Source organism: Artibeus jamaicensis, unplaced genomic scaffold (assembly GCF_021234435.1).
Source record: "Artibeus jamaicensis isolate MK-2021 breed Jamaican fruit bat unplaced genomic scaffold, CSHL_Jam_final contig_944, whole genome shotgun sequence".
NCBI classification, from domain to species: Eukaryota; Metazoa; Chordata; class Mammalia; order Chiroptera; family Phyllostomidae; genus Artibeus; species Artibeus jamaicensis.
In genome coordinates this window covers 1409745-1424647 of record NW_026522020.1, presented here as the reverse complement: position 1 = coordinate 1424647, position 14903 = coordinate 1409745, and the positions used below count along the sequence as shown (strand labels likewise).

Sequence of the window (14903 nt, the reverse complement as noted above, 5' to 3'; positions counted from 1 at the left end):
CTGCAGAAGGGGGCTCAGGGTCTTCCGGGGAAGCTTCTGCTTCCTGATAAGAGGGGTCCGAAATGGCTGGCCCTTTTCCTGCCCCAAACATGGGTGTGAAGAGCGGAGCTGTGGCAGCCAGCTTGCCCCGCAGGGCAACAAACCTGGGTCCCTAATAGCTCTGTGGGATGGCTGAAGCCATGTTGCCACCATTGCCCCGTGATTCTTATTACGGGAGAAAGAGGAAAGCTTACTTGTGTAGGGACAGCCCTGGCTTCGTGGGGAGCTGGCCGTGGCTGTGGCTTCCTATGGAGGGAAGATGAGAGAGTTCCATGTCGCCCAGAGAGTGGACTGTCCCAACGGCACTGTGGAGCTGGAGTGCCGGGGGGAATGGGCGCCTGCTGGGGGACCCGCTGTGACTCTGGGAACCTGCACAACCAGTAGTTTCGGCTGGGCGTGGCATCTGGGGTTGTCTCTTCCGCAAGGCTCACAGCTACCTGAGCTGGGCCTAAAGCAACTGAGGATTCACCTGCCTGCAGCGCCACCGTGTGGCAGAGAGAAGTGACGACAGAGGATGGAGTTGGTGGAAGATTCCGGGGAAGGCGGGGCCTTCCTGATCACCTGACAAGTCTAAGTGCCCGCTAGTTTTCCTATTCAAAGAGAAGACACACAAAAAAGTGTACCTCGATCCCTGGCTCAGTGGACTGCTTGCAGACCTGCGAACCAAAAGGTCGCTGGTTCTATTCCCAGTCAGGGCACAGGCCTGGGATGCCAACCAGGCTCCCCGTTAAGGGCAAGCGAGAGGCAGCCAATCAATGTATCTCTCATACATCAGTGTTTCTCCCCCTCTTACTCCCTCTCTTTCTCCCTCCTTTCCCCCCTTTCTAAGTAAATAAATACAGTCTTTGAAAAAATGTATACCCGAAACTTATGGATGATTCCTGTTGGAAAGCAGAAGTAAGGTCAGTTTTGTTCTTTCCCCCGAGTTCCACTGAAAGACCAAGCATGTCACCATCTGTGTGGCTGTGCTTCTGAGCTCAGGGACGCCCTCTGAAGGGAACCGGTGAGCTGCGCGGCCTTAATCCTGGGCCCAGGAGGTGAGCGGTGGGGCTGCTGCCCCCACTCCAGCCCTCTCAGCCCCCACTGTGCAGGCCTTGGAGGCAGGAGGCCCCCACAAGAGCCCCCAGGGCCCCGCCTGTGTGAGGGGTTGTCTGTCTTGATGAGGAATGAGACAAAAAGCCACCCCTTCATTGGCAGGACACATGTAAGTGCCCTCACGCTTTCTAACGAGTTCCGTTTCCACAACGCCCCTCGGGAGGGACCTATTTACGCACATTTTGCAGATGAGGAAACTAAAGCTGGGAGACAAGGTGTAGCTTGCTCAAGGTCACGCTGCTCCCAACCACTCAACACTTTGTCTCATAAAGCAACAAACATTTATTATCTCCCACGGTGTGTGGGGGCCAGGATCCCAGGAGCATCACAGCTGGGCAGTTGCAGCTTGGGGCGGTCATGGGCGAGACCTTCTCCAAGGGTCCTCGGGGGCTGGAGGCCCAGGTCCCAGTTCACCCCACAGGGCTGTTGGCAGAGCGTGCACCAGGGGCCTCCTGGCTCCCCAGGTGAAAGCGAGAGGGAAGGAAGGACAGCGAGAAGGGGGTGCCACCATGTCTTCTACAACCTGACCTCGGGAGTGACACACCGTCACTCCCCCCTCATTCTGTTGTCACACAGACCAACCCCGATGGTGCGGGTGCAGAGGGCGCTGTCCAGGAGGCAGGGACCACTGGGGCCGCCCTGGAGGTGGGCTGCCTCTCACAGCCGCATCTCCCAGCTCCTCCAGCCTCGGCCTCTGGCCCTTGGGATAAGACTGGTGGGAGATCCCTTTGGGGTAGAGTTGCTAGTTTTGGCAAATAAATACATGAAATGCCCGGTTAAATTTGAATTTCGGATGAATAGGAATACATTTTTTAGTATAAGTAATCTCAAATCTTGCCTGGCAACCCTACTTTGGAGGAGAATAGATGACAAAGAGGGGACACCACTGGTGGGGGAGGGGCTGAGTCCTGAGGCTCTAGGCTGACCTTTGGCCTCCGTGGCTGCTGGACCAGCCTTCCACCCCAGCCCCTAGCTTCCCACAGGGACCCAGCCAGAGAGGCCATGGCAGAAAGGCCATTCTGCAGCTCCTGCCCCAAACCTGCTTTTCTAAAGGGTCTGGAGAGGGAGGTGCCCCCAACCTTGCCTCCGGGGGGCGGGACCTCAAGGCTGCAGGGGAGGCAGGAGCAGGGAAGCTTGAGGAGCCAGGAAGTGAGGGCCCACCACCGTTACCCCCATGTGCGGGAGGGGAGGCAAGAAGAGGCCTCTGTCTTTCTCACAGAGGGGCCCCAAAAGACCAGCCTGAGTGGCACTGGACGAGGCCCCTGCTTGCCCACCCCCCAGCTGGTGCCCACTCTCAGACTTTTGCTGGCTCCTGTCTTCACTCACTGAGACTGGGCCTTCTCCTGCCTCTTCTGGGTCTCAGGAGTGAATCTCATGCCGGCCTTGCAGGACCAAAGGGGTCAAGTCTCAGGGCTGGGGGCACCTCCCTGAAGAGCTCGCCCCTCCTTAGGCATCCCTGCCACCCCTGGAGGCCCATCCCCTTCAGGCCCACAGCCCCACGGAAGCTGCCCTGGGGGCGGGGCCAGGCGGGCAGGGCGGCCTGCTCTAAAGGAAGCGCTTGTCCTGCTCCCGGTAGGAGAAGGCGTCCCCGGGGAAGGGCTGCGGTGGGGGGGTGTTGTAGGCACCCTGCAGGAAGATCCAGGCCGTGCCCACCACCATGATGGGCGTCACCACAGACAGGCAGAGTCGGTCCACCGTGCGGGCCACCCGGTTCCAGCAGTCCTTCTCCTGTGGACGGTGTGGAGGCGGTGGGGTGAGGAGGCCCCGGGACCACAGGCTTCTGCCCCAGGCTGGGGCCCAGTGACAGGCATAGCCTTGGTGTGTCTGCGTGGGCCACCTTGGGTCTACGGCACAGGGGACATGCTGCCTGTCCCCAGCAAGGGCCCAGGCTCTCCTCCTGGGTGAACTGGAAAAAGGCGCCCCTTCCTCCGGAGGAAATTTCAGAAAGTTGTGTACTATCAAACAACCCTATGAGGCCACCTTTTAAAGGTGTGGCTGTGCCCGGGTCACCCGACTTGGAGGGTGAGCAGGGGCAGAAAATGACCGGCACTCAAGAGCGAGAAGGGGCCTGGGGGCTGCCCAGACGTGAGGCTGTGCCTGCCCCCGAGCGTGTGCCCGGCCCCGGGTCCTGCTCTGGGCTCTGGGCAGGGGCTCCCTGGCTGCAGAAGGGGGTGGGGTGGGCGGATTCTGCACCCCCTGGGAACCCTTTATCTAGGTTGGCATGTGTCTCCAAGGGGAACTGTGTCCCCTTAAGGTAGGACACACTGGCTCAGTCACCATGGGAACCCCTGTCCACGGCAGCCCGGTGGCCACTCACCTCGCTGTAGTTGTTCTGGTCCCTCACGTGGCCCACGATGAAGTTGGCGCCCTCCACAGCTGGCCTCAGCTCACTGTACAGCTCCTGCTGGGCCTGCTCAGAGCCCCCTGGGGGCTGGCCTGCAGACACAGGCCAGAGGTGGGCACGGCCGCCCCCACCCTGCCCCCCATGACCAGCCCGCACCCCAAGCCACCGGGCACCCACGGGCCACGGTGAGGCGCCGGGCCAGCCCGTGCCGCTCCGACTGCTTCTCGAACATGAGGTCGCTCCGGGACTTGAGGGAGAAGTACTCCTCGGCCTTGGAGATGTAGCCCAGGGAGCTGCTGCGGCGCACCAGGGCCCCGGGGCCGGGCGAGCCCTCCTCCGGGAGGGACATGTGCAGGATTTTGGGCAGGGTCTCCAGGAAAAGCTGTGGCAGGCCAGGGGGACACGGGAAGGCCACTGAACCAACATGGGTTGCCTTCACACATGCGAACACCTGTGGCTCCGTTTCTGGCTGCTACAGAGTAGCAGTTTCACAGACGCATTCAGCCTGGGCACACCGCCCAGCATGGCTATGGAGCACGACCCCCAAGAGGCCCCCTCACGCCTCCCACGTCAAGCCCTTCTCACCCCCAGAGGTAACCAGCACCCTGACTTCAATCACTAATGACTGGTTTTGCCTGCCCTTGAACTTCAGACAAAGGAAACTGCGAAGTCTGCTCTTTTGTGTGGGGCTTCTCTCATGCGACCCCCCCCCACCCGTGGCAGAGTCGTACTCGAGGGTGGGGGTGTAGCAGTGGGCAGCGTGTTGGTGAGGCTCAGGGCGCTCCCCTGTGTGGCGCCGCACAGTGTTTTTACCCAGACTCCTCCAGGGGCGCCAGAGGACAGTGTCCAGCCTTGGACCAGGACAAGCCTCACCTTCTTGACGCCCTCGGACAGCACGTGGGTGCTGGGGGTGCGGAAGTGGATGTTGAGCACCACGACGCAGACCACGACCACGATGGTCACCAGCACCATGCCGAAGAGCAGGAACCTGCGGGCACACGTTCGGGGGCAGCCTCCAGGGTGCAGAGGGCGGGGCGGGCGGCGTGGAGCAGGAGGAAGGGGCCCTTACTTGCCGATGAGGGGGATGGCTATGGACGTCGGGGGCAGCCGCTTGGAGATGAGCAGCAGGAAGACAGACTGCGCCAGGAGCACTGAGATCGCCACTGACGTCTTCTCGCCACCTGGGGGAGCCTGCACTTAGCTGTGACTTCTGCTGGGGACCCTGCACCCCTGTTCAAAGTGCCACGGTGCCCTCTTTAACACAATAGGCTATGGCGAGAAAGTGACTGGGTTCAAATCCCAGCCCTGACGCTTCCTGGCAGGGTGGGGCCCCTGGGCTATAGCCTCACCTCTCCATGTCTCAGGTCTCTCAACCGTTAAATGTCGTGAGGGCCAGGTGAGAGGGTGCGGTACACGCTGGCCGCTCCTCCTGGCCCTGGGTGCCCTGCCCTTCCTGCCCGCCCAACCTCCTGAGCCAGTGTGGTGGCCGCCGGTGGCTCTGCCCCATCGTCCTCTACCCGTGCGCAGTGTGCCTGTCCCCGCCGGGGGCCGGGGCTGGCTGGCACTCGTCTCTGGGACTCGCTGTGCCCTGCTCGCAGCGAACATTCTGCAGCCAGGTGAGCCCAGGTGATGGCGCGTGCCCTTCCAGAACCAGGGGAGAGAGGGTGGGCGCCTGTCTCCACCGCCTGGTGTCCCGGAGGCGCCGTCCTTATGCACCCCCACCCCGTAACTGTTGACAGCCCCTGTGTGCCAGGTCCACAGTCACACCAGGCGGCCACGACAGACCTGACTTCTGCCCTGGCAGAGAGCCAGTCTAGGGTCCTCGGCCCTGACCACCTGGGGGATGTGGGCTGGGGCCAAAGAGCCCTCCCCCTGGCTGGCCACATGCCCCTCATGCCTGGAGCCTGGGTGGTGGTCACGCCTAGGTGGCCCCCAGGAGGAGGTGAGTCTGGGCGGAGGGGGGCAGTGCCCCGGGGACCCCGAGGACAGGAGAGGCTGCCCAGGCAGCCCCGGGCTGGGCGCGGAGGCTCACAGTCGGCCGGCAGGTAGAAGACCAGGTTGATCATGAAGGAGATGAGCACGCAGGGCACCAGGATGTTGATGATGTAGAAGAGGGGCTTGCGGCGGATGATGAGGTAGAAGGTGACATCCTGGTGGCTGGGACTGTCCAGAGGGGTGCTGGGGTCCACGTTGACCCTGGCCGGCCGGTGCACTATCTCCCACTCCCCGTTCTCTGAGGGCAGCACGCAGACGTCTCGGGGTCAGGCCGGGCAAGGGGGTCCCGGGGGCCTCAGGGCAGGACGAGGGGGTGGTGGAGTGAGCCACCCCAAGGCACAGCCAGGCCTGTCTGCAAGGCCCTGGGTGGGGGGGGGCACTCAAGGAGGGTTCAGGTTCTATCTGTGGGTCTTTTCCCAGGGACGGGGATGGAGGGTTCCATCTGCAAGGGAGAAATGTGCCTCTAGGATTGATTTTTTTCTCCTTGGGAAAAATAAAAGCAGAGGCTGTAGGTGGCTCAAACAAGGAGTCTTGAGAGTAACAGGCGGGAGAGTAAGACCCCTCCCCCAGCCTGTGGTGGGTCAGCAGGATGTGGGTCTCCTCTGATGGACAGGGGCAAGCGGTGGGGGCCTGTAAAGGGTCTGAGCCTGGTCCCAAACAGAGGGCAGGTGGTGACATGCACACTATCAGGATAACTACAGCCCCAGCCACACCTCTGGGTGCTCCGGGGACGGGAAGACTAACACCCACCTCACCTGTCAGCCACACCCCTCCCAAGGGCCCTGCTGAGACCCAGAGGGTCTTCCAGCCTGGGCAGAGGTGGGGGTGGGCACAGTGCCCCTCTGTCTCTGCCTCTGGGACACAGTCCCCCCAAGTTGGGCTTCTTTTCCTTTCAACATGCTGGGTTTGCATCCATCCGTAAGTGCAAATGTGTGTGTGCAGAGATGGCAGTGTGACCCTATGTGTATCCCTGGGGGAGGTCCCGAGGGGCCTGGCCACCTGCCCACCCTCCTGCTGCGCTGCCAGCACCTGTGAAGCCCTCGGGGTCGATGATGATCCACTCCACGGGGTACGAGTGGTTCCCTTCTTCCTCCTGCTTCAGGCTCAGGGTGATCTCCTTGGCCGTGTACTTGAGGGAACTGGGGTGGGCAGTGGGCAGAGGGTGGTCCTCAGCCACTGGCTGGGGCCACTCATGGGAAAGGCCCAAGGTCAGAGGGGCCGTTGAGGGGGAGGGGAGCTCTGAAGGTGGCCCCTGGCAGAGGGCCCTCAGGGGAGGGGTGGCTGGAGCAGTGGGTGCACCTGAACTTGAGCGAGCAGTTCTGCCAGTCGAAGGGGAAGTAAGTGACAGAGATGGGGCAAGAAGAGCGGAAGATGGCGGGCGGCAGCCAGTACACGGAGCCCGAAGGATAGATCAGCGTGTTGCAGGAGTAGGAAATCTCGAAGGAGCCGTCATTGCTGGGGGCAGGGACAAGGGCCACAGTGAGTAAGGGCCAGCTTCACACTGGCAGGGCCGGGGAAAGCAGAAGAGAGAGGGCAGCCGGAAGCTGGGGCCGGAGGGAGGGGAGGCCGAGTGGGGAGAGGAGGGGCGAGGTGGGGCGCAGGGGGGAGGGGGGAGGGGGAGCCAGGCTCAACTTGTTCTCCAGCACGATCTCCGGGAGCCACAGCATGTGAGGCGGCAGGCGCAGCACGCTGATGTTCCCGAAGTCTTCGGCGTCCCACTGCAGCCGGCTGTCCATCCAGCCCTGGAAACCGACGGGGATGTTAGCAGTGGATTCTGCTGCCATCCCTGCCCCTAGCTCCCTGTGACTTCCCTGAGGGAGACAGGACAGGGTCCAGGGCTGGGACCAAAGGGGTCTGGGGAGGTGGGTAGAGAGCGAGGACTCGGGTGGGTCAGCGTGGCCTTGTAGGACACACACGCACACAGCTAGGGAACCTTACTTCCGTAGTCGTCGTAGAACTGACAGCTGACAGAGGGTGTCTTCTAATAGGATCAGGATACTGCCACAATCTTCCCAGACTGAAGAACCCTAACCCCCCTCAGGGCTGTCTGGGCTGGGGGGCTCCACTAGGTGGGGGGGAGGTTTCTCTGCCAGCAGGAGCCCCACCCTGTCTCAGGCAGGCTGGGGGTCCCCAAGCAGAAGTGGGCGCGGGGGAGTCTAGGCCCTGCACCCTCCCTGTACCCCGCCCCCGGCTCCGAGTGGGGTGCTCTCCTTACGTGCTCAATCCACACATTCGTGGTGAGGGTCTCCTCGACTTCCTTCTGTAATCAGACAGGAGGCCGTCCCCAGGGGCCAGCGTCATGCTCTCGCCTGCAGGCATTCCCCAGGCACCTCCTCCTGCTGCCACGACCCTCCCTCAGGGAAACCATGGCAATGGCCCAAGCACCCTGGAGTGGGTAGGCAGATCACGGAGCGGGGAGGACACATGGCCTCTGAAGTGTGATATGGGGGTGGGGCACCCCAGAGTGGCAGCTTCAGGGGAGGGGCATCAGCCTGAGGGCTCTCGGGCAGCCCAGGGTATGGACAGACAAGCTGCCATAGGCCAGCCTGTGGCCTTGAGCTTCCTCCACGGCCATCCCTGTCTGGGAGCAAGGCAGGCCTCGAGGAAGCTGTGCCTGCCCCTGGTCTCCAGCCCAGCCCCAGGGGGGCCGCTCACCAGGGAGATGAGGTTGGATAGGGTCAGGGCCAGTGTGATCTCCACACTGTCCTCTGGGCGAGCCACCGGCCGGAGCTCCTTGTTGTAGCCCTTCTCCTTAAACAGGTGCTGGATCAGCCGCTCCTCCTCATTGAGACCCCAGCTGCCTGGAGACGGATGGAGACAGGGACGGGGTGCTGGGCAGGGGCCTGGGAAGGAAGCTGCCCTGGGGTCCTGCAGGGGTACCCATCCACCCCCTGGAGTGGTCAGCCCCCCAGGGAGGCTTGGTAGCGGGAGGGGGAGGGGCCTGAGTCTAGGGGGTAGGGAGCACCCTGTAGGAAGGGTAGGAGGGGACCATGCTGTGGGGGCTTGGGTGGGTGGGATGATGCCCAGTCTTACCGCACACCACCAGGGCGGCCAGCAGCCCCAGCGCTAACACAGGCCCCTCCATCCTGCCCCTCCAGCTAGGTGTTGCGTCTGCTCCTCCTGTCTACTGGGCTGAGGAATGTGGGTGAGTGGCAGAGGGGACAGGTGCAGGGGGGGTTGGAGAGTCCGAGGGAAGAGGCATCCGGAAATGCAATCTGATACTTCTAGGCTCTGCTGCCGGGTAGAAGACGCTGGGCAGGTGACGAGGGGGTGGGGACGGGGACTGGCTGGGGTGGGGACAGGGACTGGCTGGCAGGGCCGGAGCCCAAGGACATGAGGTGAATTTCCCAGGCTACGAGTTCCCACAGCTAGCAGCTTGGTGAGCGCTGGCTTCCGGGGGGGGGGGGAGCAGTAGACACCGGGGCAGTGCTGGTCGGCCACGGGTCGGAGGTGGCGACAGGCAAGTCAGCTGCCGTTTCCAGGGAGAAAGACAGGGCTGCTCAGACGGGAGCTTGGAGGCCCTCTCCTGTGTGGTCCTGGCCGCTGCCAACTGCTTCTTGAGGCCGGGCCCCCGCATGGCCCTGCTCCTAGAGGGCTAATACTCCCTCACCCAGTTCCCACCCTAAGAAAGCTCCAGAGTTGTCTCTGTTTACATCATAAATAACATTTATTAAAGCAGCTGTGGTTTTCTGCTGACACATCTGGTAAGACACATGGGGCCCGGACCTCCACCCCGCCCCCCACACGGGGCCAGCTGTGGCAGTTGGTCATCATGCTCCCTGAACATGCCCAGCCCCTGGCAGCAGTAGGTACTGACCAGAGGCTGGGGGCTCGGACGTGGCTTGTGGCTGCCTGGCTTCCGGAAGCTGAGGGCCAGGCAGGTGGCCGTCCTTCCCCACCAGCCCCCAGCTCTGCCCCACCCCTGTCTGGCCTCCTCGGGCTGAGCTCCTGGGCTCCTTGGCCTGAGCAGCCAAGCGGAAGGCCTGCAGGGCCTGCACCAGCAATCGGGGAAGACTTTGAGCCAGGGTGGCCGGCTCCAGGCCCACCAGGCCACCGAAGACCACATGCTGGCCCCCCAAGCCTGCCCGAACCCAGGCTTGGAAGAGCCCCGTTATGGTCTTGGAGCCCAGATCCGCCAGGACCTGTGGACGGAGGAGGAGGCTCAGGGGCCCACAACCCTGCTCTTGGTCACCGCCTCCCGGCCCTCCAAGCTCTCACCCACACCCACCCCCTTCCTTACCCCTGCACACTCCCTGCTCACTTGTTTACCCCCACAAGCCCCTCTTCTCCCCCCACCCCCTCCCCAGCACACCTTCACAACCACCCAGCGCCCCAGCTCGCGGCCAGCTGCCCCTTCCACTTGGACTCTGCTCCCACCCCCCAGGCTGCAGGGGAAGGTCCTCCTTCTTGGTGGGAAGGGTGCCCCTCTGTCCCCTACCAGTCAGGGCTGACCCAGGTCCGCCTTCAGAGGCCCCTGTGAAGGAGCCGGAGAAGCCTGGTCAACTACCTCCTGAAAGTCCATGGCCAGGCGCTCAGAGGGGACCTGCAGGATCCAGGCATGGGTGTCCTGGAGGGTGGCCAGCCTCTGCCGCAGGGGCTCCAGGCCAGGGCAATCTGCAGGGAAGGAGAGACGCCAGCAGGGAGTGAGGGGAGTGGAGAGGTTCCCATCAGAACCTCAGGACCACCTCCCAGGGGGCAGCTTCTCAAGCTCCGGATGGAGAAACTGAGGCTCGGAGAGGTGAAGTGGTAACACAGAGCCGAGCATTTCCTGACACTAATGAGGCCCAAAGCCACAGTAGCGCCAGAATCATCCCCTTGCTTCGGGGAAGAGGGGGTGGGGTCTGCCCCTTGCCCCATCGGGTAACTGCTTCCCAGTGCAGATCGCAGACTCTCCAGGCCTCTGCCAGCTTTCAGCCTATTCCTCTAGCGGTGACCGACAGGCGGCGTAGTTACCAGGCGCTTCTCCGCGCTGCTCTGGCTTCCGCTTTGGCAAACGGGCACCTGCAGCCAGCGACCCTGGGGAATCACAGGATTAGGGGAAAGCCTTGCTCGCACAGGGGTGGGAAGAAGCTGGGCCGTGAGGGCTTGGGGTACCTGGGTGCAGCCGCTGCTCTCGGGCAGGGTGCCTAGGAAGCTCCTGGAGTGAACGAGCGGGGCGAGTCAGGGCCGGTGCCAGGTGTGATATCCCCGGGCGCGGGCCGAGCAGCTCCTGGGCACCCCGCAGCAGCTCCAGCAGCGTGTGGGCCAGCGAGCTCAGTTCTGTGGGCCGGACAAGGGTGCGGTTGGAGGTCAGACGTGGGCCAGGCCCCCGTCTGGCTCCTAGGCCCAGCCCCAGGAACTAAACTGACCGCATCGTTGTCGGCGCTGCAGGCACTGCTGATGCGCTAGGGGCGCACACACACTCTTGGGTCCCTTGCACAGGTGGGCGTAGAAGGTGCAGGGAGGCCCCGCGTCTGCTAGCGGCTCCTCGGGAGCTTCCCAGGCCAGAACCTCCCTGCAGCTGGGCTCTCGGCTGGAGGAGGCCGCTGCGGAGAGCGCCAGGGTCCAATTCACCCGCTCCCTCCACCCCCGGTTTGAGCCCTAGCCCCGGAAGCCCTGACCTGGAGAGAGTCGGGTTTACCGGAATGCCGAAGGGGGCTGAGGGTAGGCGGGACGGAAACAAGATTGGGCTCGTTCCACAGCGGGACACTCTGCCGAGGGGGCAATGGAAATCCAGCACTCACCACTCATCTGCTCCTGGAGCCAGTCCTTGAAAACGGCCACACGGGTGTAGACCCCAGGCTTCCCTGGCTCCCCACATCCATCCCCCCACGAGGTGACTCCATACAGGACCTCCCTGGGGTGGGGGTCAGGCTCAGAACAGGTGAGGGGGCCTCCAGAGTCACCCTGCAGGAGATGAGCCCAGAGAGAGGGCACTGCATCCACCTGCCCCCCATATGTCAGCCTCACACCTGGCAGGATAAGGCAGCTCTGAGCTCTACTGGGGTCACCGGTTTTGTACCCATTTTAGTCTCAGAGAAGCTGAGTGACGACCTGACTTAGAAGGAAAGTAGGCTGTCCGTGCCTGTAGAGTGGCCCATCCAGTGCCCCACGGTCAACTGGGGCTCATACCTGGCATGAGTCGATGCCCCCGGCCAGATAGCCGGCACAAAGCATGGTGCTGGGGTGCAGCCCGGGCCCCAGGGCCCTCCTGCAGGTATCGGCGCTGAGCAGGGGCACGTGGGCCTCCCTGACCGCCTCTGCCTCGGGCCCGTCTACAGGGAAGCAGTGGAGGGAGCTCAGGGCTGGGGGGGCAAGGGCTCCGCTCCGAGGGTCCCCTTTCCTACTGTGTCCCCTGAGTCCCTCCCTTTTGCGAGATCTGGCAGCATTTTGCGAAGACAGCTAGGCGTAGGTCCTGTTCCTTGCTCGCCAGCCTCCCCAAACTCCACCACCCCAGCCCCCATTCTTCCCAGGCACATGCTCGGCTTGCCTAGGTCGGGTCCTGCCGGTACCTTCGAAGAGAGCCCCCCAGCCTGCGATGGCGCAGGCGGTGCCGGCGGGGGGCTCCCGGGGTCCCGGGGGCAGGCACACGGGGCGCGCCGCCCCTGCGGGGCTCACCGGCGTCCACAGTTGCACCAGGGCAAGGTCGTTGCGGAAGGTCCGCGGGTCAAACTAGGATGGGAGTGGCGACGCAGTGTCAGCGAGGTGTGGGGTGAAGATGCTGTTCCCAGCTCTGGGGTCCTAGGGACCGCCTTCTCACCTCAGGGTGGGGCAATATGCGGTTCACCTGCACTTCCTCCCGTTGCTCGCCCCGGGGCCCCTCGGCCAGCATCACCGTCCACAGAAGCTCGTTCGGGGCGCTGCGGGCGGAAAGTTGGGAGGTAACTCGGGACAAGGGTGCCGCGAAGTACCCGGGAGACCCTGCTCTCCGCCCAGGGGCTCCGCCCAGGGTCACCATCCAGCGAGGCCTCCCGCCGAGCTGTTTCTCCGCCTTGCGGGAGGGAAGGCGGGCCTGGGAGAGGCCGCTGCAGCCCGGGGACCGAATAGGAGCCCGGGCGCCGGGGAGCCGAGGAGCCGAGGAGCGGGCCGCCGCCGCCAGGGGGCAGCAGAGACCGGCCCTCGCGCGAGTCGCCCCCCCCTGCAGAGATCGGGGAGGAGTCGGACCCTGCGGTGGGAACCCGACTGGGCAGGAGCCTGGGGGTCGGACCTACCCCGCGAAGCAGTGCGCAGCTGTGAGCACCCAGGACGCTGCCACCAGGACACCGCCACACAGAGGCTGCCCGTTGAGCTGCAGCCTCACCAGCCAGGGCCAGGCCCCAGGCGGCGCCGCTCTGCCGCCCACAATGCGTCCCCGGGCCAGCGTCACATTGACTGTGTCCCGACGCCTCTCGCCACACTGCCCTAGAAAGGTGGAACCGCTGTCACGAGAGACGAGTCCTGGCGGTTCTCACCATCCAGCCCCCTCCAGGGTCCACCTCCTCCCAGCCCGTCCCCTTGAAACTTTTTCAGCCTCACCTGGCTCAGGTGGATCCTGGAGCAGGGGGGCTTGAGGCCTGGGGCCCCCAGGTCCTGCTGAGAAACAGACCTTTTGAGCTTCACTGCCACCCTCCCACCTTCCTCCACCCCGGGCTGGGCCCACAGTCTCTGCCTGGGCTCCCGTTCTCTTGCCCGGCCCCTAGCAGCCAGCACCTGTTTCAGCAGCCGCAGATGAGCCCAGACTGCTCCTGCCCTTGCACTAGTTGCGCCGCGAGTGTGACGCCCTTTCCACTTGGAGAGACATCCACAAGCATTGTCCCGGTTTTAGCCCCGCCCAGTCTGTCTCCAAGAGGGAGTCAAGTCTGAATGGAGGGGAAGGGGCAGCCGGAGAACGGGCCGAGCAGTACGGGCAAGCTCACCCGCGCAGGGGGTCGTGTGGTCGGCGCAGCCCCGGCACTCCTGCAATCTGTGCTGGATCTCCGTCGCGAGGAGATTCACTGCCCGCCGGGCGCTCCTCTGGGCCGCCTGCAATGCCTTTGTCCCTTGGGCCGACAAAGCTGCTGGGACGTGGGGAACAGCCATGAATGGCTGGGGAAGAGTGGAAGGCTTGTCCTCTTAGCCCCAGCCCCGAGCCCTGCCTTGGGAGAACAGCAGGGGAACAGGCCAGACTCTTGGAGCACTGTGGCGGAATGGGGGGAGACAGAGGCCCAGGGCCCCAGGGCCCCGCACTCAGAGCTGATGGTTCCGGATTCCCAGCCCAAGACATCTCTGTAATTCAACCGAGCTGGGCCGGAAGCTTCGATTAGGGTCTTTCCTTAAAAACCTTGAAGGAAAAACAGCTCCCTGAAGGTGCAGACACCGCGGAACTCAGAAGACTCACTGATACAAATGACTGTGGTTGGATCACCCGCCTTTGGGTCCCGAAAACCAAGGGGATGCTCTGGGCCCTAGTGCAGCCCTGGCTGGCTCCTGTCTCCTTCCACCCGCATCTCCTCCCTTCCTCTCTGTGTCCCTGGCCCCTTCTCCCGGCAGTGTGGAAGGAAGAAGCCAAAGGCCCTTGTGAATGCAGGTGGTAAACTCACGTTCCTCTGCCCGGGACCCACTTCCTCTCTGCCCCTCCCTCCCTGGCTGCTCCCTCAAACCAGCCCGGCTCACCTTGCAGGGTGCTGGGGGGCAGGCGCATGTACGGTGGGTACCCGTGGGCAGACGGGGGGCCTGGAAGGGACAGCAGCAGCAGCACAGCCAGCAGCATGGTGACCGGAAGCCGGGCACCGACCTGACCCTGTCCTGTTTCCCCCTGGGGGTCCACCCTCCAGGTGCTTATGCTGTGGTGCTTGCCTTTCTGTCCCTGGGCGCTGAATTCTTGTTCCTGAACCACCTGATCCTCTTAATCAAAGTTAACGCTTCCCGTGGTCATCCCTCACCTGGCCCGTAGCTCCCAGAGCCCACAGGGGAATGGGCCTTGGGGGGCTATATAGAGGGCAGACTGGCGGGGAACCAGGAGGGGCCGGGGCTGAGAGAGGGCACGGGGTAGTGGGCTCGACCCTCACCTTTGAAGCCTCAGCCCCCAGCTCTGAGGCCCCCCCTTCTGTCAAAGGAGCCCTTGTTTCTGCGGCTCCATCAAAGGGGCCCGGCCAGCCCAGAAGAGCTGACAGTTGGGCTGGGGGCCAGAAGAAGGGGCACTGATGGGCAGGGGCTGGCTCTGTCTCCAGGCTCAGAGAGGGGAGGGGGGTTCCCATTTGCCTGAAGTCCCTGAAGAGTCCACAGCTATGCTGGGGGCAGACACTCTCGGAGGGAGAAGGGCAGGGAGTGTCTGAGGGTCCCCGGCAGCCCCAGCCCCTGACTAGGTGCCGGAGCTCCAAGCTCCTCTGCCCCTAATTGCTTGGCAGAGCCCCTCCCCAACGTGGCTGTTTCTAACGATGATCAAAGCGCCCCAATTAGTGCCGTAATTGCCGTACTGGGGGCAGTGGGGTGG

General features: G+C 63.6%; 2 protein-coding genes across 2 annotated transcripts; both read right to left on the bottom strand.

Annotated features, from left to right (window-relative positions):
* Positions 1-1570: 1570 nt before the first annotated feature.
* Positions 1571-8633, bottom strand: CHRND (cholinergic receptor nicotinic delta subunit). Its single transcript, XM_037152171.2, has 12 exons — positions 8507-8633; positions 8129-8274; positions 7689-7733; positions 7106-7215; positions 6773-6928; positions 6503-6612; positions 5511-5711; positions 4548-4659; positions 4352-4466; positions 3656-3860; positions 3452-3570; positions 1571-2862 (listed from the first exon to the last, which is right to left on the bottom strand). Exons 1-12 carry the CDS (start codon positions 8556-8558, stop codon positions 2680-2682), a joined length of 1554 nt encoding a protein of 517 aa, XP_037008066.2. The 5' UTR covers positions 8559-8633; the 3' UTR covers positions 1571-2679.
* Positions 8634-9160: 527 nt separating this feature from the next.
* Positions 9161-14330, bottom strand: PRSS56 (serine protease 56). The gene is made up of 13 exons (XM_053655273.1): positions 14084-14330; positions 13348-13485; positions 12968-13024; positions 12664-12853; positions 12213-12312; positions 11965-12124; positions 11585-11727; positions 11197-11359; positions 10822-10998; positions 10568-10732; positions 10427-10489; positions 9981-10087; positions 9161-9615 (listed from the first exon to the last, which is right to left on the bottom strand). The coding sequence occupies exons 1-13, from the start codon at positions 14178-14180 to the stop codon at positions 9244-9246; spliced, it is 1932 nt and encodes a 643-aa protein (XP_053511248.1). The 5' UTR covers positions 14181-14330; the 3' UTR covers positions 9161-9243.
* Between the last annotated feature and the right edge of the window lie 573 nt (positions 14331-14903).

Excerpts from the sequence above, each read along its gene's own strand:
- CHRND (XM_037152171.2), bottom strand. The coding sequence starts at position 8,558 with ATGGAGGGGCCTGTGTTAGCGCTGGGGCTGCTGGCCGCCCTGGTGGTG. Across the intron at positions 8,275-8,506 it reads GGCCGCCCTGGTGGTGTGCG|GCAGCTGGGGTCTCAATGAG; the intron begins GTAAGACTGGGC and ends ATCCGTCTCCAG. Across the intron at positions 6,613-6,772 it reads AACTGCTCGCTCAAGTTCAG|TTCCCTCAAGTACACGGCCA; the intron begins GTGCACCCACTG and ends TGCCCACCCCAG.
- PRSS56 (XM_053655273.1), bottom strand. The coding sequence starts at position 14,180 with ATGCTGCTGGCTGTGCTGCTGCTGCTGTCCCTTCCAGGCCCCCCGTCT. Across the intron at positions 11,728-11,964 it reads CTGGGGGGCTCTCTTCGAAG|ACGGGCCCGAGGCAGAGGCG; the intron begins GTACCGGCAGGA and ends GCTTCCCTGTAG. Across the intron at positions 10,733-10,821 it reads GCAGCGCCGACAACGATGCG|AACTGAGCTCGCTGGCCCAC; the intron begins GTCAGTTTAGTT and ends TCCGGCCCACAG.